At 42.2% G+C, this 24,144-nt stretch overlaps 1 protein-coding gene across 1 annotated transcript; it reads left to right on the top strand.

Annotated features, from left to right (window-relative positions):
• The first annotated feature begins 55 nt into the window (after positions 1 to 55).
• STAM2 (signal transducing adaptor molecule 2) lies at positions 56 to 23,766 on the top strand. Its single transcript, XM_042877823.1, has 14 exons — positions 56 to 134; positions 8,418 to 8,502; positions 10,229 to 10,304; positions 10,513 to 10,608; positions 12,325 to 12,471; positions 14,119 to 14,188; positions 14,565 to 14,751; positions 15,601 to 15,695; positions 16,115 to 16,197; positions 16,375 to 16,459; positions 17,219 to 17,273; positions 17,897 to 18,050; positions 19,589 to 19,758; positions 20,119 to 23,766. Exons 1-14 carry the CDS (start codon positions 95 to 97, stop codon positions 20,345 to 20,347), a joined length of 1,572 nt encoding a protein of 523 aa, XP_042733757.1. The 5' UTR covers positions 56 to 94; the 3' UTR covers positions 20,348 to 23,766.
• Positions 23,767 to 24,144: the final 378 nt, after the last annotated feature.

The raw sequence follows: 24,144 nt of genomic DNA on the forward strand, positions 1-24,144 counted from the left end.
GGGCGCCGCTGACGGCTTTGGGGGCCTGCGGCGGGACGGCTAGGCGCCGGGGCGAGGGGACGCGGCGCAGCGGGGCTGTGCGGCCGCCGCCGAGATGCCGCTCTTCGCCTCCAACCCCTTCGAGCAGGATGTGGGTGAGCGAGCGGGGAAGGGTGGGCCGGCCAGTGGGACGCTGTTCGGCTCGGCGCGGCGTCGGGGCCCGCGGCCGCGGCTCGGGCCTGCGAGGGGGGAGCGGCGGCTGCGGCCGTCCGCCTCTCGGAGCCGCGGTGTGTGCGGCTCGTCGGTTCGGGCTGGGAGTCGTGGAGGTGAAGATCGACCTCGTTGGGTCGGGTTGTGTGCGCTAGGTGTCTGAAAGGACGCGGCCCCGGTTCAGCCCCAGCTGGCGCCGCGTCCCATTGCAGAAGCGGGGGCAGCGTGGGCCGGGCTGGTGCGGCCGTGACTCAGCCGGGCTGTGCGGGTCGGGCTGCGGTCCATCGCTGCTCTCTGGGTCGTCCAGTTTGTTCCGTGACTAGTTTTTGTCTTTCTGGTTTTTAAAGGCCCGTTTCTAGCATTACATAATAATCGTAGAACCATAGAATCACAAGGTTAGAAACGACCTGTAAGATCATCTAGTGCAAGCGTCTTTTCATCACCACTGCTACCACAAACTAACCCATATCTTGCAATTCCTCATCCAGATGCCTCTTGAGCTCTGCCAGGGATGGCGACTCCACCACCTCCCTGTGCAGCCATCCCAGTGCCTGACCATTCTCTGAGAGAAAAAGTTTTTCCTCATGTTTAACCTAAACCTTCTCTGGTACAACTTGCAGCCATTTCCTCAGGTCCTGTTTGTTGCCTGGGAGAAGAGGCCAAAGCCCTCCTCATACAGTCTCCCTTCAGGAAGTTGTAGAGTGCAGTGAGGTTTCCCTTGAGCCTCCTCTTCTCCAGACTAAACAATCCCAGCTTCCTCAGCTGATCTTCATAAGATTTGTGCTCCAGACCCCTCACCAGTTTCATTGCCCTTCTCTGGACATGCTCTGAATTGCACTGTAGCGAAAGCAATAAAAATAATCTAGATACCGGGGTCAGACTTGCATTTTCTTCACCTGCCTAAAACCCCAGGGTTTTAGGTACGAGTAGAATTCATCATTATGAAATCACAGAACTTTAGGGGCTGGAAGAGATCTTGGAGATCCCCCAGTCCAGTTCCCTAGAGCGCACTGCAGGTTCTCTGCATGAGGCTGCAGGTTCCCTAGGGCAGGATTCTGGCCACTGACAGGAAGAAGCGGTGGCTGTCAGTGCTCGTGTGAACACCCCATTTCCTTCTTGTGAGTGTAAGTCCTGCCCCTCTACTCTGTGCTGGTAAAGCTCACCTGGAGTGCTGTGTCTACGTGTGGAGTCCTCAGTACAGGAGGGACATGGAGCTGTTGGAGAGCATCCAGAGGAGGGCCACGAAATCAATCCGTGGAATGGAATGGAGCACCTCTCCTATGAGGACAGGCTTGGAGAGCTGGGGCTGTGCAGCCTGGAGTAGACAATGCTCTGAGGTGATGTGATAATAGCGGCCTTTTGGTGTCTACAGGGGAGCCACAGGAAGGAAGGAGACAGACTCTTTAGCAGTCTGTGGTGATAGAACAAGGGGAAATGGCTTCAAGCTCAAAAAGGGTATATTTAGGTTAGATAAAAGGAAAAAGCTTTTTACAGTCATTAGTACTGGAACAGTGATGTGCTGGACGCCCCATCCCTGGAGACTGTCAAGATGAGGCTGGATCAGGCCCTGGGCAACCTGACCTAGCTGTGGTGTCCATGTTCACTGCAGGGGAGCTGGGCTAGATGGCCCTCAGAGGTCCTTTCCAACTCTAAGGATTCTGTGATAAGGTGCACTGCTTTCTTCATGGGCCTTCAACGTTTGTATATTGAAGGCATTGCCTTCAGTTGACTTTGGTGTTGACCTGTGGCTAAAATGAAGTAGCAACCAGCTAGGCCAGCTTCAACCAGTGCACTTGTTTCAAGGAACTCGTTGTGTATCTTTCTCTGACGTATTTGCACAAGTCGAGACTTCTTGAACTGGAGACTCACAGCTGTACAGAGCTCTTTGCCAAACTGGAAGGCTGCAATGACTCTAAAGATTGTTGCAAACTGGTGGTCAGTATGCCTGTAGTTTCTTAAACACTGTACTGTACACAGTGAGTAGAACTGCTCACATGTGCTACAATTAAACAAGTGCAGTGGGAATTTCATAATTATTGAGGCTAAATCTTACAGTCCCTTGCTGAAGAAGATCTACTTTTTGCCACTAGGAGCTTTTTTCTTTTAGTTATTATTAGTAAATCAGACAACACGAAGTATCAAATTAGTGGTTGTGGTTGCTCTGTACTTTCACTGGTGGTACTCAGCTGAAGCTGCTCATGCTCTTGTTGAGCTTTAACTTTACGATTTGAGGTTTTAATTTCTCATTCATCTCTTTGATTTAGAAAAATAAAGGTGCATGCCACGAGCGTAGTTGAGCTCTACTGATGTCCTGATGCTACTGGAAAGGAGAGCTCTTCCATGTTCTCGTCTGCTCAGGTGTTGTGGGTTGCTCTCTGGGCTGATTCAGTGCATTCTTTTCAGCAGAAAGCAAATTCCAAAGAAGTGTTTGGCTGACAGATGAGATCATCTGTGAAGGCGATGAAGTTTGGTGGCTTGAATCAGCTCATCAGAGGCTTTGAAGTGGCAGTGACAAGGAGGGGCAGGGCTCCCTGGGAGGGTCGGTGGGGGAAATGGAGCCCTGCTTCTGGTGGCAGTGAGAAATTGGGTTGATTCACATATCTCTTCACACCATGCCTTTGGTATTGCAGCTTTCTTGGGAGGGGGCCTTTAGAAATTACAGATAAACACAGCTGCAGCTGTTGTTTTCTTAGTTCTAAACTCATGTGTTTGCTTTTCAGCTGATGTGAGTAAGGTCTTACTTCCTCAGCATTTGCTTTGGTTGCTTTGTCTGTGGTAGCAGTTCCATGAGATTAACCTATCTAATAGTTTCCGAAATTCCATTCCTTTCACCTGTGGGTGTTTTTTTTTTATTTTTATTATTATTTTGGTTGAGAGAATACCACAAGGCTTCAGTTCTCTAAAGGGTTTGAAGCATTTTAATTTCCTATCTAAATCTGTTCATTGTTAGTCCATATGCACTTGCTGTTTTCCCCCTACTGCAAGCCTTCTTCTTAAATAACCTTCATCTTCTAAAAGTAGTAGCTCCTCCAGCAGAGGACAAGCCTACTGCTTTTCATCCTTGGTTTAGTTAGCCTTCTTTTGTGAGGTTGTTAATACAATCCCGGGGGTAGGAAGTGTTTTTTCTGTGTAGTTTGAATGGCATCCAGAATTGCATGCCATGTCACGGGTTGCTGGTAACTTGTACGATCACATTTTGTTTCCTTGTTCTTTGCTGAAGTGTTTACTTGCTGTGTTTTATTCTAGTGTTATATTTGTTTTCTATCTGCTTCATGTGGTGTTCTGCATCCTCTTGTGCTTGCACTTGGCGTGCTTGTGCTTCTCCTCTTGTTTCCAACCACTGACATCTTGTTCCTGTGAGAATCTTTGATAGACTGGCTGTGTGAGTTTGCATTTTGTCCTGCTGCGATCTTGTTCTGTCTAACCCACTCATCAGTAGTTCACATTTCTGCTTGTGTGACGTCCTAATCTTCCCTGTTACTGATAATACCTTCCAACTTCATTAGCTTCCTTTGCAGACCCTTACTCCTGCTGCCAGTGCCTGCCAAAATATGTTCATTTCAAGACTAATTCTTGAGGGTTGAGCTCCCTGCCTTCTTTAGAGTGCTTTACATCACAACGTGTCTTCCTTATTATGTGAACCGATCCAAGAACTGTAGCTAACAGCTCACAGATGGCTTCCTATGAAACGTTTCACTGAGTGCTGGACAGACCGGTTGATGCCTAAATTAACCCTTGGCACGGTGTCCTGCCTGAGGAATAGCTGCATTCTGTCGAAATTCACTGTGGTTCCATTTCATCTCAGTGTCTTTTGATGTTTGGCCTAAGGTCTTGCAAATGTTTGTGGACAAGCTGATTGGTGAGGGGTTTTCATTCTTGCTCAGGTCTTTTTCTCTTCTTTAAATCTTTTAAAAGTCTTCAATCCGTGACTTGATTTTGATTGGAGCGATACGAATTCTTGGATTCTGAATCTGCAGTTTCGTGTCAGTTCTTTCTCATTACCAAGACTGCTGCTTCCAGCCTCAGCCCTGCCTTGATCACTGCATGTCTGTAGTGATCACATTTCTAATCAGTAAGTAAAAGGTTATTGTATTTTTGCCTTTTCACTGATTTGGATATACGAGGGCAAAGTAAGCAAAAGAAGGTGTGCAGGATTAAATTTCTGCTTTCCAGAAATTCATTTATGTGGCTCTGGCTTTTCTTTGGGGAAAGTAAACCAGCAATCTGCAGTAATTCTCAATTTATTTTCCCCAATCTTTCACTTTTATTACACAAACACTGTTTTTACATACACAGAATGGCACTGAGTAAAACTTGAAATACGTGTGTCCCTACAAGCTTCTGTTTCACATCGCTTTAGGATGCAAATCAGTCTCTAGAAAATTGTCATTTAGTGATCAGGCTGTAACGAACAGCAAATCAAACTGAAATGTTGTTTGCAAAATCAGTGTTTGACTGCTTGTTTTTCCCTCTGTAGTGTAAAAGTTGACAGAAGGAAAAAAAAAAACAGCTACGTTCTTGTGTTTGTTTATTTTCTTGGCTTACACGTGGTATGGTATTGCAGGCAGGCTTTGCTCAAGGGAATTCATAGGAGATAACGAAATCCTTTGCAGGTGTGGAGGCTGTGCATGCAAAGCACGTAGAGGCAGAGCTGCCAGCAGAACAGGGCTGTATGGTGTGCACTATGTGGGATGGAGATTTCTGGCAGTGTTGGTCAGTGAGAGATGTGTGCGAGGTGTGCTGCGTGTTGGTAGGACGTGGTGTTGTGCTGTTATGGTGGCAGGGATTGCTGAGCAACCAAGGAACGCCTGGGAGCTGTGAGGTTCTCCCAGTGCCCTGCTCTTCTTTCTTGTCATGTTCACAATACGTGTTGGAAGTTCCCTCAGTTGCTCATGTGATGTCCCCTTGCTTCCTGCTGTGGTGTGTGTGGATCCAACCAGTGACCGTGCACCAGCACTTGGTTATTGCTGATCTGCACACATGATTTGACGTTGTGCCAGGATCGTTAGAGCTGGAGGACTGGATGTTTGATGAGATGTGACCAGGAATGCTTTTGGAGGTTTGCTGCACTGCTCTTTTACACATTGAATAGTAATTTATTTTTTTTTTTTTCCTGCCTCTTGGTGTTATTTCTGCATATTACTCATCTCTTGGGAAATAAGGGAAGCAGAATGGGTGCTGTTGGGCTGGGATGTCCCCCCCTGGGTGCTGTGTGGTGCAGGGAGGGCCCAGATAAGCTCCAGTAGCCCCCCATGCTGAGGCATTGCCTTCCCTCCATGAGGAGCAGGTGGCTGTGTTTTAAGGCAGTTCTACTGGCAGTAATACCAGTGAGCAGTTCCCATCCCCTCCCCAGCAGCTCATTTTAGTGCTATCTCCTCTCTTGCGTTGGCATGATTTCTCATGCAGCTGCATGGCAAATCAGATCGGGGAACTGATCCAGTTGAAAGCGATTAATTGTGGGTTGGGGGTGGTGGTAGGGTTTGGCTTTTTTTTTTTTTTAGTGTTCAAACTGGCAGTAAAAATAAATATATTATAATTTTACCATCATGTGCAGAACTAAGCTTGAACTCAGTGTTTCCTCGTCAGCTGGAGAGCTACAGAGCATAAGTTGTGACTTTTTTCTTTATATTCCCTTAGCACAGAGGAAATGTTGGAAAATGCATCTTCCCACATCTGTTTCCTCTGATCACAGTCCATGTCCTAGCATCTGTGAGGTAGTTTTCCTTTGGGACTGTTCTTCAGCTGGAGCTCGTGTTAAGCAAAGCGACAGATGCTGTTAAATTTGTCATGCTGGCAAGGAGGAAAACCTCAGAAGTTGTAAGAGCTTGCCATGGGGCAGCCTTCCTATTTCCTGCAGGACCACATCTGCTCTTAGAGCAATGAACATGGATATAAGAAGGAGTCTGATGCACATCCATGCATTTATGTGTCAGGAAATCATTACTACATGCTTTTGCGAGCACTTTTTTTGGATCTGCGTGACTGTGTACAAAGTGCTTGGTTCAGCACTGCTTATGCTGCACAGTTAGCTTACAAGCTTGCACTTCACTGGCTTATAAACAAAGCTGCTTTGAATTTTCTACATGTTTTTGTGCCCAAGTGGAGTGGTGTGTGTGATGAACAGAGCACAGACCCCTGGCAGTGCCCATCGGTGGGCCTGCTTGCTAGTTGTGCCCACCTGTACCAAAGCACTCGGGTGTTGCAGGTGAGCTTTCATCCTCCTGAGCCAGCAGCCATTGCTGAGGTTGGGAAAAACCAAAATGCAGTGTTGGGAATTTCAGAGGAAGACAGGCTTCGTAGCAGTGTGACTGAAGGCAGGCAGCGGGATTAAATAACGCACCGCCTCTGTTCTGTTGGTATTGGTGCCATTTGTCATCATTATCTGCACAGCTGACGGCTGCTCTTGTCAGTGAGATGGATTCGTGTGACTGATGGGCTCTGCTGGGAGGGCTGGTGCTGCTGGGGTGGAGGTGTGCTGTTAGAAAGCAGCTTCAGCTGCCAGAGCTCTGGAGCCAGCATTGGGCTGTGCTGTGTGCACCCAGCGCTGTGCTCTGCTGTTCTGCACGTTCAGCTCACACAGCCGGGAAGTGTTGTGCATGTAGGGACTCTTTGTTTTTTTCTGATTTCTTTTTTTCCCCCACTAAATTGCACCTTAAACTGTATAGAATTGCAGGCGCTCATTTAGTTTCAAGAACAAGTGATGAATTTTGTGGTTCTGTCCTAAAAATACCAAAGTACCTACAAGAAAATTCAACAACTGTGTCTTTCCAGGAGAAGTATTTTAAGGTTAGAGCTGTAGGAACATACTTTCAGCACAGCATTTGCTTTCCTTAACTAGTTATTCTAGACTGTGAGGATAATGTAGGGCCAGAATTGCACCTTTCCATTCCTCCTCTTTGCTCTCTGTGCTTCCACCTGCAATAAAAGATTTTCAGGGGCGCTGCTGTGCTGATGTTTGCTTTGTGAAAGCCATTCTGCAGCCAAGGATTGCTACAACTTTTGACCATAAAACTAAGTAGTGATGCTGATTATTGAAAGAGTTGCTTAATTGCACATCCAGAAATGGGTTTGTCCTGAGGCAGGATTGCTGTCAGCAAACCTTGTAATTTGGAAACAGCTCCTATCACAGAACACCATCGTGTTAATGGAGAGGGACCATTGCTTTCTGCTGTAGTCTGCTAAGCAGCCTTTTACTTGCTCAGTCCCAAAGGGACCTTGTGGCTTCTCAGGCTGAGACGAATGTTGTTAAAGTAACAATTAAGGTACTCTCTTGATTGTTTATGAAGTTCTGATGGAATTAATTCTGATGGAATTAATATAGGACATAGAAGCCTTTGAGTTCAGTCAGAATATTAAAATGGCACAGTAAAATTAAATCTTAAGGCAGCAAACGGGATATGTGGAATATTTTCTTTTGTGAGTTATTCTGATGCTATTGCAATATTAACCTGGCGTGAAAATAACATCAAAAACTTAAAGGGGTGGCAGAAATAAATAACATTAAGCTTTATCAGTTCACGTATGGATTAAAATGCTGTAAGTATTGAGTAGAGTTGCATGCTTTTGAAAGGGTGGTTTGGTTTTGTTGGCTGCTTCTGGGACCTTTATAACCCTTCCATCTCATTTCCATCCCTGCAGGCATTCAAGGCCAGGCTGGATGTGGCTCTGGGCAGCCTGGGCTGCTGGTTGGGGACCTGCACACAGCAGGGCTTGGAGCTGGATGAGCACTGTGCTCCTTTGCAACCCAGGCCATGCTGTGATTTCTCATGACACTCGTTGTGATGTTTGGATGTCCAGAGAAATCTCGCAAGCTGTCCTAAGGACAAGATCTTGTTCTTTAGAGTCCTCAAGAGATTTATCTAATTCTCTTGGAACAGCCACGTGGAATACATCATGAGTGCCAAGATGAGATGACCTTGAGCAGGCTCTAAATTAAGGCTCTGACCTAAACCTGGAGTAACTAAACAAACTGAGCAGAAGCAGTTTTCTTTTTCAATAACATTACACTTTGAGTTGTTTTGTTTTTCAGATCTTTTAAATACTGAATGCACTTGTTATTCCAGTACTGTTCTTCCTGTGTGAAGAACTTTATAAAGTACCAAGAAGTAGCACTAATCTCAGTATCTTCTATGTGGGATTTCTTTTTTCATACGACTGTCAAAGAATGTGCTTGCAGGAATCTGTATTTAATAGAGTATTACGCTTAATCAATCTTGTTTTCTTTATAGAAAAGGCTACGAATGAACACAACACCAGTGAGGACTGGGGTCTTATTATGGACATATGTGACAAAGTTGGAAGTACTCCCAATGGGTAAGCTGTACTCGGCATCGTGACGTGTGGTTTCACGTTGGTGTGAATAATACTGCTTCAGAAGTAACGCATCTCAAAACACTCCTTGTACTCAGCTACAGGAAGCACTACAGCTCCAGCACTTCTGTGAGCCCTACGGATGTGTGTGGTTGGCTTTAAAGTTCTTGGAAAGAAATATTCCAGCAGGATTTCCAGTAGAGCACTTGGTAGATGCTGAGTGTGTTCCAATTTTAGGAAGTTCTGCACAGTAGACCAAATTATTCATATTTAATAATCTTACATATGTTTTGCAAAGCAACTGTGCCAGTAGGAAAACGTGAACTAGTTTCTTTGCAGGGAAAAAAAGCACATAGAGCAGTTATGATGGGGAATTTGCTTATTTGTTAGGAAGAGTGGGATTGATGGAGGAGAAAAAAGGAGTAAAAACTGGGATCAATACTCATTTTGAATCAGTGTTTACCTTCTGTGGTAATACTGACACAAAAGTGGTAATTCGGTGATCTTATAATTGATAAAAGGTGATCTTTCTGAGTTATAAAATGTTGTAGATTTTGTAGTCATCTTGACCTAGAACATATCTTGAATTCCTAAATGATGGTAGATTTCTCTCTTTTTTGTAACTTAGGTGTAATATTTAAGGTTACAACATTGAGAAAGTTCTTTATGCGTTCTGGAAAGAAAGAAGGATTATTGGCTACCCTTAAATGAGTACATACTGGAACAACAAGTATGTTGAACTTGTTGAAGGTCATGAATTACAGGCAGATGTACTCAATGTTAGAGCTACACCTAAACTTCTCTGGCCATGTGTACATCAGCAAGTAACTCAGCACACCAGGACTGCAGTGGTGGACCAGAGTAGCTGGTACAGAGGCCACCACATCCATCCAGTGGAACATTTGGAGCTTTTCTTCCCCCTTCAGAACAGGTTTCATCAATTCTTCTGAACTGAATATCCACAATGGCAGTGGTGCACGTGTTTCTGTGGTACCTGCTGCTGGATCTGGCCCTGTGGCTTCCTGGGAGTCTGGAGCGCTCGTGTTGTGCACAGAGGTGGCACAGCTGCTTTCAACAGCAACCTAATTTTGCTGCTCAGAACTGTACTGTGAGCTGAGTGAGCACAAATAACACATGCATCAGCTCCTGTAGCCCTTATGTGCCTTTAGTGCTCATTGTCACGCATGCAGCTCCTTAGCAGAGTGACATTTGAATTGTTATTATTCAATACTTACCTCAAATTATACTGAATCAGATTAAGAAATGGTGACGTATCTTAAGTGTCTTGAAAATGGGACCCGGGAGCCAACAACCTGTGAACATGGCTTTGAAATTCAATCTATAGAGAGCCTTTATTGTAGCCAATTAAATAACCATTTAATCACTGCTGCTCTTGATTTAATTTTTTAACGTAGACATTTCTTTCATTGTCTATTTCAAATCCATTTCCTCAGCTTAGTGGCAGCTGATCTCTTTGTGACCTATTCTGTCGCTTTTATGGAAATCAATATTGAATGCCAGCATAATCATGGAGTCTTCCAATCCAGTACACTTGTAAGAACAAGTGATGTGCTAGGTATTCTTCCAGAGCCATTCTGCAAAAAGTATGGGTTAGGTTATGTTTTTTTTTTTCAGCAGAGGCAGTTTTGTTTGTTTACCAGATACTCATGTTCTGTGAAATTTGTTCTACAAAGTCATATTTGTCACTAGTACCTTCTTCTTCTTTTAGGGCAAAGGACTGCCTTAAAGCCATCATGAGGAGAGTAAATCATAAAGTTCCCCATGTGGCCCTGCAAGCACTTACAGTGAGTAGCCTATCACTATCTTCCAGAACTGCTGTGTTTCTTCATGTAAGGGTGTCCTGATCAATCATAAGCTTCTGTAGAAGTCAGATCTTCACTAAAAGTCAGTGAGGGTGTACATACTGAACAAGGGGTGGAATTGAATTTTTCTGTATGCTTTTGATTTGGATATTGTTGTCAAACAATTTCATAATTGTGTTTCTGTTGTCAGCTTCTAGGAGCCTGTGTATCAAACTGTGGAAGAATATTTCACTTAGAAGTTTGTTCTCGTGATTTTGCTAGTGAAGCTCGAGGTATAATAAATAAGGTAATCTTTTATAACTTCAGCTAGTTGGGTAAAATTATTTTTATCACTGCTTTGCTTTCTCTCAGCACAATAATGGATTGCCAAAACAGACATTTGAGTTGATACACTAGTGATGTTTAGTTCTGGTGCAGTTGCAGATATTGCTGGCTGTTTGTCTCATCAGTGGAATTGGTGTGTTTTCATTTCTACTGTTAAGCAAACGAAGGCTGATACTTACTATCAGCTCCCAAAAATTACATGAGCATTTTTAATTAAGATTTGTGACTCTATGTTAGTTTGATCATAGTGAAGTAGTTTTCTTTGGAAAGTTATTTGGCTTTAGTGAAATTCATAAGCTGAAGTACACAAGGATAACTGAAAACTATGCTTGGACACAGAAAAGAGGAAGACATCAGACAACTTTCTCAGTTTCTAGAGATTATAAGAACGCTGAATGAGGAGGTTATCAAGAAAGGAAGACTGAAATGGTGCAGCTGATGGGATCTAAATCCAGATACAATGAATTGAATAAGCAGAAGCAGCTTTCCCATTATTATTGCTCCAGTTGAAGACAAAAATGGCTAAAGAAGATAGCCTTCAAGTATATGGGAGGCCTGGAAACATCAGAGGTTGAGCAAAGCAATTAAGGAAACTTAATAAAATTGCTGGGAAGCAAAATGAGTTCACAGCTCTTCTGTTTCTCCCTTTCTGTGGAAAAATAGGTCTTGAAGTCCTCCCCTCCATTCCCATTAGCCACAGTCCATGCTGAAATAGAACATTGACCTTCATGGACTGACAGTGCTTGTGAATGTAAAAACAAACCTTAAATCCCACTGAAGAATTGCCTACAGGAGCATAATGTATTTTGTTGTTGGGAAATACTTGTGTTTTCCTCTGTCCCTGACCCATTTGTGGAAATAATCATCAGAGGGCCTGTGAAATTTGTGCTTTCTCCCTTTTCTCTGAAAAAAAAATTAGTTCAGACAAGTGTAACAAATACCTTTGTGCTGATAATGAACCTACTGGGCTAAATGTCTTCTTTCAAATAAATGCCAGCTTGAGCCCAAACTTGTTGCTGTTCTTGCTGCTCAGCATGTGTTTGGCTGTGAGCCACAGGCTTATGCTGTGACTTGAAGTACACTCTAATGGGAAGTCTGGGCTGTACACCACAGCTGTGTGGTCCCAAGCTCTGTATCTTCTTAACTTGCCTCGTACAGATGAGGTGGCCCACCAGCTCCAGAAATCTTATTCATCAGCCTGTGGTTTGTTTGCTTGCTTTGGGTTTAGGCAATAGTCTTTTCGTTAGCTGGAAACAAAAGCAGAAAGTGTTTGTAGTCTAAAGTGCTTTGGGCTGTGTTTGACCCTTGTAGTGCTGGCATAGCCATCACATGTAGTTGCTGCTGCAATGGAGAGTCAGACTTGTTGCTGTTGTATTTTTAAGACCATTACAAGATTAGCAGCAGCTCCAGTGCAGTGTTGCTGAGGTATGCTCAGAAGTGTGTCCTTTAGCCATATCACAGTGATGTGTGGCTGACTTTTGCAGGTGGGCTATCTCTTGGCATGAGGTTGTTAGCATGTGAAATTTGCATATATATATTTAGGTTGTTTTCAATTCTCATTTTGTTCAAGACAGTTATGGATATTTATAGTAAAAATGGTTTTTGTAACAATGTTTGAAAACTATTCCTGCTCACTTTAAAGCATAAGCATCCCTTTCTATGCAATTTTGTCTTCTAGGCTCATCCAAAAGTCAGTGAGAAGCTGAAAACTCTAATGGTGGAGTGGTCAGAAGAATTTCAGAAAGACCCACAGTGTAGCTTAATATCTGCAACTATTAAATCTTTAAAAGAAGAAGGCGTCACTTTTCCTGCAGCTGGATCACAGGTGAAAGCTCAATTAGGAATACACAGTGCTTCTCCTGTTAGACCTCTGTCAGTGAACAGCAGGAAGAAACCATGCATGGATCTTTTGATCAGAGGGAAGTAGGACCCTTGTTAAAGTCTGGTTGCCTCCTGACACTAAGGTTTATTTCATTCTACTTTTTAATTTCCACTGAGGAAAAGTGAGAACAGACTAAAGGTTATTTCTTACTGTCTTTGAATTGTTTCATTTTAGATCTGTCTTCAGATAAATTTTTTTTTTTTTTAGAGTTTCATCAACCTGTCATACCTCAAAAATCAGAGCAGTCCTACACCCACCCCTTGCACTTGGTGTTTCATGGTTCTAATGGCTGACTTGGAGCACGTTTCTGTGTTGTTTTTTCCTTCACAGAGCCTCACAAAACAATTGGCAGTGTCTGAAAGTGAGACATTTTATTTGGAAATGATGTTCTGTGCTCTGCTTTCCTTTCTCAGTCCCCATTTCTTGTTCGTGTTTTTTTGTCCACGTCAGGAGTTGCCCATCTCTGCAGTGATGGGTGCTCCAGTCCCTAACCTCACTTGCTCTTTCTATTTTACTTGTGGCATGCTGTGTCTGATCATCCAGCTGGCAGTAATGGTGACAAGTTTTCTTTTTTTTAATGCTTTATTATTTAAACTTCTAAATATTATCTTCAAAATGAGTTTGGTGAAGAACACTCCTTAAAATCAGAAACATGCCTTCAGTTACGTATCCCTTCCAAGAAGTTCACTTTTCTCTGTATTAAACACAGGTGGTGGATTTTTTGTGTGCTGTTTTTTTTTTTAAATTCTACAATCTTTCCTTCCTCCACAAAGATGTTTTCACCTCTAAATGTAGGATAAGTGTTAAAACATATGGCAGAAACATGGAAGATGGGGAGTGCTGGCAACCAGTTATGCTTTCTTCCTACAGATGCACATAAAAATGACATCTTGATGTCTCTGCATCATACGCTTCACTGCAAAAAAAACAAAGCTGAGGGTTATTAGTATAGTTGTACAGAATTGGTTCCTAGAACCATGGATGATCCCAGTATCTGGAACCAGTTTGTTTGTTCCTGCACGAAGATGCCCTGTTGAAGTGAAGGATTTCATTATGCTCTTGGGGAGACTCAAATTATTCAAGTCAGAAGCTCCCAATTTGATAGACATGTGCTCTTCATTCTCACTCTTCCAAAAACAGAGGAGGAGGGTAGCTATTAGCTGTCATGTGGAGAGAAATCTCCTTTTAGCAAGTCCACCTCCTGGTTAATAACTTAACTTCACAAACGTGGGACTGCAGAGAGCTTTTCTTTCCTTTTGAGAGGTGAGGTGGAGGACAAAGGTGGGAAGTCTTTTAAATGTGAGTTGTTTCATCTAAGTAGTGCTACCAACATTGTTATTTAAATGAAATCCTTAAATAAATGAGATCTGATTATTTACTTTACTTTGTTCTTTTCTGAAAACTAAATGTGGATGAGATTCCACAGTGAAGTGATTTTTCTCTTGTAGAAAATCATCCTGGGTCAGTTCTGAAATGCTCAAAATAGGCAGCTAACAGGGAACAGCTTCTTACTAATTTTAAGTATATAATTATAGAGCTTTCTTCCCCCTTTGTTAATGTGAAGTTATTCTATTGTTAATACATTTGCAGGCTACCACAAATGCTGCTAAGAATGGTTCTTCATCGAGCAAAAACAAAGAGGATGAAGATATAGCTAAAGGTAAATTACTAGTCACAGCCTTGTGTTTGACTTGTGCTCTGAGTTGTTATGCCAAAATGCATAGAAATATGAAGCTGCACTTTATTCTGCTGCATGGAATCGAAAGCAAGGGCTCAGCAGGCTGAGGATTGAAGGTTGGTTTTGAAATGTTTCTTGTGCACGAGTACTACTTGTCTTTTAATTCTATTGCAGTGCAGAGTAAAGCTGTCATAATATAAAACATCAGTTGTAGTTTGGAGCAAACAAAGATTTTAAACTTGCACAGACCATAATGCTAAAATATATATTTCTTCTGGTTAGGAAAGCAATAAACCTTTCTATAGAGGGATAAAATACATAGACTTAACTGCTTGTTTTTTCCCCCTCCTCGTTGTAGCTATTGAATTGTCCTTACAAGAGCAGAAGCAGCAACAAATGGAGACCAAATCCTTGTACCCCTCCACAGATGTGCAGCAAACCAATCAGAACCTGAGGAAGGTGCGAGCTCTCTATGACTTTGAAGCTGTCGAGGACAATGAGCTCACCTTTAAAAGTGGAGAGATTATTTTTGTTTTGGATGACAGGTACAATACACTCAGATGAAGGTGCCTTAATTCTGCAACTGTGTTAGGCTAGCATTTTTTTCCCCTGATGCTTTCTTTTCCACAGGTGTATATTGTCACTCTGGCCTTCTTCACATCCCTTGATCATCCACTGTTCTTTACATATGTTTTCCTGATTTATTTTATACCTTAAAAACATTCTGAATCTTGCTTTCCTGCAGAGCCTTCCTTGCCCTCCTTCCCTAGTTCATGTATTTCTCCAGTGATTGGATGTTTCTTTACCTCTGTGTGTTCCTTTAGGTACTCGTTTTATGGCGTAGGTTCAACTTGTAATTTTTATGTTAATGGATTATAACATGTCATAAGAATATATGTACACACATTACAGTGCTGAATTCTAGCTAGTTCCAGAAACTGTGAGATCTCTGGCTATCAAGCATTGCATGTGTTAGGAATAAAACTGAAGAAAAATGCTTCAGTAGTTATTGTTAACTGTTGTCACTGTTCCTCCAGCGATAGCTAAGGAGTAGAACTTGCTTATGCTGCTCTAATTTAATAGACTTTGACAGATCAATTATTTCTAATGTTAGTCCTCACTTGTGTACCTCTTGTAAGCTCTGAGGTGAATGGGCTGTCATCTAGTCAGTGCCTTAAACTTGAAGTGATTGATCATCTCCTCCACAACCCATTCCCAGCTCCTGGCTTTGGGTTTGCTGCTGTACTAATCTGTACCTGGGCTCTCTTCTGCCACTGTTTTTGGGCATGCAGGGAAGCAGTGCCTTAGATATCAAGGTTTCCTATCAAAGCACAAAATGTCATTGATGCTGAGCGTTAATGTTACAAGTTTGTAACACTGCTCTGTCTCCCCAGTGACACCAATTGGTGGAAGGGTGAAAACCATCGAGGAGTGGGACTGTTTCCATCTAATTTTGTGACTTCTGATTTAAATGTTGAACCTGAGGCAGGTAAGTTAGCTACTGAAAGCTAACCTTTTACATTAGAAATGTGGGTTTATGGTGGAACTGCTGATTGGCTCATAATCACCATAACTTCCTGATACCAGCCTGAGAAAAGAATTGAGGGAGAAATCCTGAAGTTGTGTCAAACCAGCAAGCAACCGTTTACCTCTGCTGTAGCTTGCTTTCATGGCATCTTTTGGTTCTAAGCTGTTACTTTCTTCTTGTGGTACTGGGCACATCCTTATGTAGGAATAAGGTATTACTTCCCTAGCAGATGGTTATGGTCCCAACTTAAAGTACTTACTCAAATTTCTGTGATATTTAAAAGTTTGGTGCTGAATGGGTGGAAAAATAATAATACCAGGTAGCATAAAGCTAACAGAGTTTCTTTTCTGCTGATGTGTTACTCTTGGTTCTTCTTTTAGCAACTGTAGATAAAAACTGTGTTCCTGAGGATGCTACAGAAGAAATTAAGAAAGCAGAACCTGAGCCAGTTTATATAGATGAGGTATGCAGTCACTTCAATATACAAAAGTGCTGATATTTTAAACTGTTTAAAACGTTATTTTGATAGTGACTGTTAAAAGGTAACTATTTTATATAAGGCTTTTAATTTGAAGATGAAAAGGCTGTCTGTGCCACGCTTTGGAAATAGCTGTCCTTAATCTTCTCTTCCACCTTTCAGGATAAGATGGATAAAACGCTGCAGGTGCTTCAGAGTATAGATCCTACAGACCTGAATCTTGATTCAGATCTTCTAGACTCAGAAGGTACTTTGAGCACCCAGTTTGCTAGCTCGTGTGTTGCTTCCTATGATTACTTTCCATGGATTGAGTTGGTAATTCTTTTGTATTTATTTTAAGCACAAAGAAACCAGGGTGTGTATTATTGGTGTGCTGTAGAATGGTTAATTTCACAGTTGGAGCATGGAGCTATATGTGTGCCTCTGCATTTTCTCATAGTTGCCAAGCCAACTCCGTGTTTAACCAAGCAATTTGCTTTACTTCTAGTGAGAGTGCTTTGCCTGATCCATGCAGGATTTATCCACCTGTCTAAGCTCTGTAGAACATAAACTATTGTATATAAAAAGGTACAGCTTGCTAAGGGGGAAGGGGGAGTTCTGTTCATTTATGATCAGCTCAGTTCGAAGCATATAGGAACAACTAAGTGTACTTCCAGGGGGGCAGAGGTGGGAGGACAATCTGGGGAGATTCATAGGCAGTCCAGGGATTCCAGTAAGAGGTAAGTCATAGACCTTGTGCGTGGCAAGCAGAAATGCAGAATTTTGTGTGACTTTCATCAGTAGTTTTTTTTGTTTGGAGAGGGAGAGACAATGAAGGATGACAAAGCAGAATAAGCAAAGTATTTTCCTTCTTTGTTTGGGGTGGAGGATTTGGACTGCTGTGACAACTAGATCCACCCTCTAATTTTGGATGCTTTCTTAGTGTAGTTGGATAAAGTATTTTTTGGTTACATTTTAAAATCAGTTGTGCAGTATGTTAACTACTTCAGCTCTTTTGTCTTTACAGTTATTTGTCAGCAGATGGGTCCACTGATAGATGAAAAACTGGAAGAGATAGATAGGTGAGTCATAACGTATCTGCATAATGTACCAATACTTCAAGTCGTGCCACTGTATTCATTTTCCTCTATATTCTCCTTCATTTCCCAAGGTAGGAAGTGTTGCAAGAATTACCATTCTGCCTGTTGGTGTTTGACACCTAGATACAGAAGCCTTGTTTGTGTACTGAGGCTTGGCTGCTGCTCTCCTGACTTACTGCACAAGTTACTGGGTGCATTCTGTATTAGCACTTACTGCTTGTAGGCTTTTGCAGTCTGTCTAGATGTCCTCAGTCTGCTGTTCACTGTCCTCTGTGCAAGAAAAATTGGTCAAACAGCACCTTCCCCCTTTTCCCTCAAACTCTGTAAGGGATATTTAATGATGAAAAGGTAATTGCTGCTTTATTATGACTAGGGAAGGATTGTTGTTCACCTTTTTGACCTTTCTTCCATTGCAGTGGTGTAAGAAGCAGAGTAGGTTCTGGAAGTTTCGCAGTACAGACGTGTCAGAAATCTGCCATCTACCTTTGAAGATGATTTTTTTTTTTCTTTTATACTCAGATCCCTTTAATGAATCACTCCTGTGTTACTATCTGACACTAGATGTTGAAGAAACTTAGTATTTGCACGTATTTATTTTGAAACAGAAAACATTCCGAATTATCTGAACTGAATGTGAAAGTTCTAGAAGCTCTGGAGCTCTATAACAAACTGATGAATGAAACGCCGATGTATTCAGCCTACTCCAAACTCCACCATCCTGCACAATACCCTCCTACATCTTCTGGTGTTTCAGTGCAGGTCAGTATCCCTGTCTGGAAATAGAGACTTTCCTAATATAGTTTTCTATTTAAAAAGATGACAGCAAAAATGAAGAAGTGTAGACTTCCTGCTAGCCTACGAACCATCTGACATTGCCTGGTGACTTTCTGTAGCTTTCAGAATAAAATAGCATTCAAGCAGTCAAACAGAGTATTTTAATTTGCAGTTAGTAGCTCATGCAATAAGCTATAGATCTTAATTTTACTCTCCAATTAGAAAGATGCTTTATTGAGAATACTGAAATGACTCTTTCTGTGATTTCCCCCAGCCCCCCATTAGAATTCTGTGTTCCAGGGTCGTTCAGCAGCTTGGAGGATATTCTTGCTCTGAGTCATGTTCTCACTCTTAAAGTAATGTTGCCTTCTTATCTAATAGGGATGTGAGTGAACTTTGATATTAGTGCATTAATCACGAGTGCAGTGCACTTTTGCTAAGTATAAAAACCTTAATCTAGTTTTAGCTGTGGATTTCCTAAGGCAGGGGGTTGGGAAGGCTATTACATTAGTGGGTGTAGTTGCACAAAATTGATTTACAGTATCTCTGGGGTGCTACATTGGTGTTCTGAGAAAACAAAGATGGAGAAGAAAGAGGGATTTTAAAGATCTTTTCTTACAGGAAGCTTAGAATGACTGGTTTTACTTCTAGTGAATTTTATTTAATGTTAATTGTTCCCTGGGAAAAGAATAGTTGCTATAGCAACTGCTAGATCTGAAAATGTCAGTTTAAAGTAATTCTGTGTCCTTAACTTCTGGTTATGGTGGAAAATATCGTTATATTTGGAGGTTAAGAAGTAACTGAAGCCAAAAAGCAACAGGAGGTTACTACTTCTTTAAGGCAAATGCACCCAGCAGTGAAAAATAGAAGATAATGGTATCTGTGCTGGGCCTAATATTGACATACACTTCTGTTCCTTCAGTATCAGTACACAGCCATACCAAGTTCAAAAGCAATGAGCAATATAGCCTTGTGTTAGCAAGCTTTCCCACTTGTTCCACCAGCACTGAGTGAAGGCTTAGCTTAAACCAGAAATATGAGAAGCTGAAGTTTTTGCTTTCCTTCTGTTGTAGTCTGAGACTATTGTTAAGTTTTGCAAAATGTATAAAATAACAAATCTTGTGTGGTGCTCAGCTCCCCACTCAGCCATGTTTTGTGTGTCAAAATATGCTGAGAATGGAAAAAGACCAGGCAAATGGGTGGAAAAGAAAGAAGGTTTCTGGGAGGTGCAGAGTTGGCGTGTTGAGCAAACAGGTTGTTCTCTCAGATAAGGAACCACAGAGCTTGTGAGCAGTGCATTTTTGAAAGAGATGCCTGCGATGGAATAAAGGATGCCTGTTACAAACCTGTGCATGTGTTAGAAGTTGTATGTTTTGTTATTAAAGCCATGTTAGGAAAATAAATTCAGAATCAGTTCGTTCGGACTCTGAACCCCAAAGTATTTGTTCATTGTAGTTGTATTCTGTGCTACATTTACTGCTGGTTAAATAAAAGGTATACCTTTCTTTATTTTTATTATTTAGTCGTATCCTGTACAGCCACCTAGTGGGAACTACATGATCCAAGGTGTTCACCAAGTCACCGTTTCCCAAGGTTATGGCCTAGGACCTGATCAGATGGGGCAGCTCAGGTCTCTGCCTCAAAGTATCAATTCTTCTGGAGCAACTCAGCCTGTACAAACTGCTTATTTAAGGTATCGGTCACTTGAGCAAACTCTTATGTTACTCTTTGCATAGAATTGCGGGCTGGGTTGGGTTGGAAGGGACTTTAAAGACCATCTGGCACCGATCCCCTGCCATGGGCAAGGGGAGCTGTCAGCAGGCCAGGCTGCCCAGGGCCCTGTGCATGGTGTGCAGCACCTCAGGAGACAGAGCACCCACAGCTCTGGTCAGCAGTGCTGTGACCTCACCACCCTCACAGAGGCTGTGACTGTGGGGTTTTTACAGTGATGTGCAAATCTGCTTTACCACTTTGGAAACGTACAGGAAGCTTTGGGACTAAGAAAAAATGCTTATCAGAGAACCAGATGCGAGTTTGTCTTGTTTTGTTACAGCCCAGGACCAGACTCTGTGTTAAACCAGACGTTTGTGACCCAGAGCCCTGGCCTCCCCACAGCTGCCAGCACAGCAGCGTACAGCCAGCAGCAGATGGGCTCGGTGGATATGGCAGCTTACCAGAGTAACACATCGAGTTTGCCTCAAGGACCGGGTTATCCCATGGCAGTTCCTCCTCATTCCATTCTACAGCAACAAACCAATTACCATCAACAGCCTCTCCTTTAAAAACAGACCAGGCTTGTTTCCAAAATAATGAAGAGAGATTGCTGAATCTAATGGTTCTGATTAATACCTGTCACAGATATCAAAATACATTTTCCTTTAAAATAACCCAACTTAGGGTGATGCTGAGTAACAGTATGCATCGGATCTGATTGTTAATCATTTCCTTAATGATAGTTTGAACTACGTGAGCTAATGATTTAAAATAATTTCAGATTGCTTTGAGCCCTTGTTTCAGTGGTTTCAAGAAATGCCATTTGTGTCTGAATTCAAGTGTCTGAATTCAAGTTAAAAAAGCATCCAAAATTAATTTTATGTGTTTCTAGAAATGTAAGGATGCATAGGCACTGTTCTGTGTTGCTCTCGTTACGCATCGTCTCCTCTGGTGTCTCGCTGTAATCTTTCCATCCAAGTAGCTTTACAGAGCTCTCCTCTGCTGATTCAGACACCTCCTCTCCGTGCTGCCGTGGTGAGCTTTACAGTATGGTGTGTGCTGCATCATTGGAACAGCTGCACGAGTGAAGCAGATGAGAGCTGGAAGAGAAAATGATTTGATACTGTGACAGAGGACCACGTACCTACAGATATAGGAGAAATGACGTTTTTATAGTGCTGCCTGTTAGATTTTGGGAAGCTGCAGCTCCTGATGTGTTTCTCTTGAAAGGAACTGTGGGAATGGGGCAGTTGATGCTTGAACTCTCTAGTGGCTTTGGGCACAGGTGGTATAGCAAGCACACATTGCCTTTGCACAAGCACGCAAGGGATGCTCCCAGCGGCCTGTGTGGGTACTCTGAATACAAGGTGCTGTGCCAGGAACTTGCACAGAATAGATTTTCTTTTCCTTTGTTGTTGTTGTTGTATGTAGAAGTGAAGGAGAAGTGTAGTTCTGTGTGGTGACAGGAAGGACTCCAGAATGTTTGACGCTTAGGACTGTGGGGCTCTGCCTTTGTTCCATTTCCAGTGGAGAGGCAAGTGGAAAAGCAGTTGTCCAGACCAGAGGGTTCTTGCCTCTATAGGATTTCCTTTTGTTGCCACCATTTCTGTGTCTAAATAAACACTGGGTACAGTCAGAGAGAAACTCTTAAACCAGGTGAAAGAAGTCTGCTTAACACACTATGTATGGGCAGCAATGGGATTGTGCTCCTGACCTAACAGCAGGAATCCTTGCATATTGAAAACGAGAGATGTGTCTGTGGAAAAGAAATTACCTTGGAACTGTGGAAGTGTCACATTTGGTGGCTAAGAGAAGAAATGTAAGGATTCCTTCCCTGATGCACTTTTTAATGGGTGGGTTCTTTTTCCTTTTACAAGAGGAGCAGGTGAGTTATCCTCCAGGAATGTGGGATTTTTTTTCTTTTACTGTTTCAGCCTTTGGAAAAAAAAAAAAAATCACTTAATTCTCCTGTTTACCCACTCACCTTAGCAGTTATATTTATACATATTTTAACATTATTATGATGAGTAATAATCTTTACATTAGGAAAATAAGGCAAGGAAATAAGTGATGAAGCATTCTGTTAAATATATGAAACTCCAAATGTGTCTCAACAAGCACATCTGGTATGAAATTTTTCTACCAAATGAGAGCAATCGGACTGCAGGCTGTTGTTGAATATTACACCACCCTTCACTCGTTGCCACCTTCATTTCTTTTGCATTTTATGTCATCCTTCAGTACCAGGATGTTACTCACTTGCAGCCTTGTGCTTATGGAATGAATGAGGTGTTCAGTACCTGCTCTTTCAATCACCTTTGTTTCAATTTGTGCAATTAGAAGGAAGCTGTCTTTCCTTTTGGTGGGACTTTGTCTGTATCCTTCCCTCTGAAGTAGCTTAGTGTAAATGACACTTGTTGCAATACTGAAGTATTTTGGTAACTTTTTCCTCACCTTTGTTAAGAGGAATAATAATGAATTTCAATGCTGCTGTTCAAAATTCTTCTTGTTTTGAGATATTTTTGGTAAGGGTTTACTTTGTTCCAAATTGCTGTGTAATCCAACTGAACCGTGCTGTAATTTATGTAGTTACTCTGTGTTTATCAGTAAATGAGAGGAAAGGGCGCGTGATCTGATTGGATTCCAAACCTTGATCCAGCAGAACCGTCGAGGATATTAATTGGAGATGGCCAGATCACTTTAGTTAATTATTGTGTGGGATATAAATAATGTACATACTCATTTGTCTGAGATTTTCTACACACCTACGTATATGCATACTGTTAAAGCCTGGGATTTTATAAAGGCCAGATTTGTGATTGTCGTCTCTTATATTCCAAATCCTGCAATATGCAACTTGTAGATAGTGTACAATAATTGAATTATGATTATAACAGTGTCTTTAGAGGGCTCTGGTGGTGTTTTTTCCTCTGTGTACTTCTGTACTTTATCATATTTATTTTTTAGGCCTCATTGTAACTGAACATGCTGCCAAAGGGTTTATCTAACTTTGGATTTCTACGTTAGGTTTATACCTGCTGTTTTGTATCAGGAATCAGTGGTAGAGAAGCTCAGCTCTTTCGTATAAACTCTCAATGGCTAACACAGAAATCGGTGCGACTTTAAAATGAGAATTTTCTTGTGATAGGTTTGTTCCATGATGTTGAGAACGTCCATACTGGATGCATTTTCTTCTAGTATGAATTGGCAACCATGTCTAAGTTACAGTCAGCTGAGAGCAGCAGTTCCATTTGCCTGCAATATCACCATGCAGAGGTGTGCTTTGAGCAATGCTGCCATTTTGGTACGGCCTTCACGTGGCACACACGTTGTCTGTTTAATTTGGTATGAAGATTACAATCTTAAGAAGTTGTTTCTGTAGCAGGTAGACCTTAAAGTCCTGTGTTCGTTCAGCTTTCGTTCATAGATGTCCATAGGCATGTGGAGTGGTGACTCTTTTGAAGGCTGTCCTTCAGAAAGGAGTGGCTGAGCAGAGCATGGCTGCAATCTCTTACTGTAATCATCTTCTGATAGGAAAGTTGATTTCTTATTTTTATCTATGCATCTTTTCTAAGAAATAACAGGCACTACTCCTGCTGACATGGAACACTGTGACAGAACTGTTGAATAAATAACTTTTTAGCACTCCTGGCTTTTACCAGTTCAATTTTACGTGAAGCTGACGAACTCTTTTGAGTCAACAAAAAAAGAGAAGCGAAGGAAAAGAAACAGAGAAGGGGCAGTTTGAGTGATCTGAGAGCTGTGCTGGCCCCAGCACAGCACACCTGGGCTTGGACTCTGGTTCTGTTTGGCTTGTGGCTCAAGGTGAATATGTGCTGGTTAATCGAGGTATCACTGTTCTTAGAGAAAAATTACCATAGAGTTTGCAGTATTAGGAATAGGGGATCTGTTTTGATGGAACATTTGGCCTCTCATCTGCAATATGTGTGCATTGCCTTGTGTGAATAAACAAAGTTTATTTAACAAATGGGTGAAAAGTCTTCTGTTTGCAACGCAGGTAAATCCTTGCCAGAAAGATGGGGCAAGAGAGCAGCTGTGGGCAGCCTGCTGTGGGAACCTGGCTGCTGCAGCCCTCCCTGCCTGCCTCCCTGTGTTCCTGTGTGCTGCAGCACAGGGAGCGAGCAGCTCAACTTCATAGCCATGCTGATGAGCTGCTCTTATTGGGAATCACTGCTTGTTACCTTCAGTTGAATATAAGGTAGACTTGGGGTGCTGGAGAACGTTGCTTGCACCGGTTGTTAACCAATATATTGCAAACCAACACGGGGAATAGAAGAGAATGATCTCAGAGAAAAAGGTAATACACTGATTATACAGAAAACAAATACCTTGCTCTAAAGTGTGA

The sequence above is a fragment of the Lagopus leucura genome, unplaced genomic scaffold (assembly GCF_019238085.1).
Source record: "Lagopus leucura isolate 7727_CA_CO unplaced genomic scaffold, USGS_WTPT01 Super-Scaffold_100019, whole genome shotgun sequence".
Classification (NCBI taxonomy): Eukaryota; Metazoa; Chordata; class Aves; order Galliformes; family Phasianidae; genus Lagopus; species Lagopus leucura.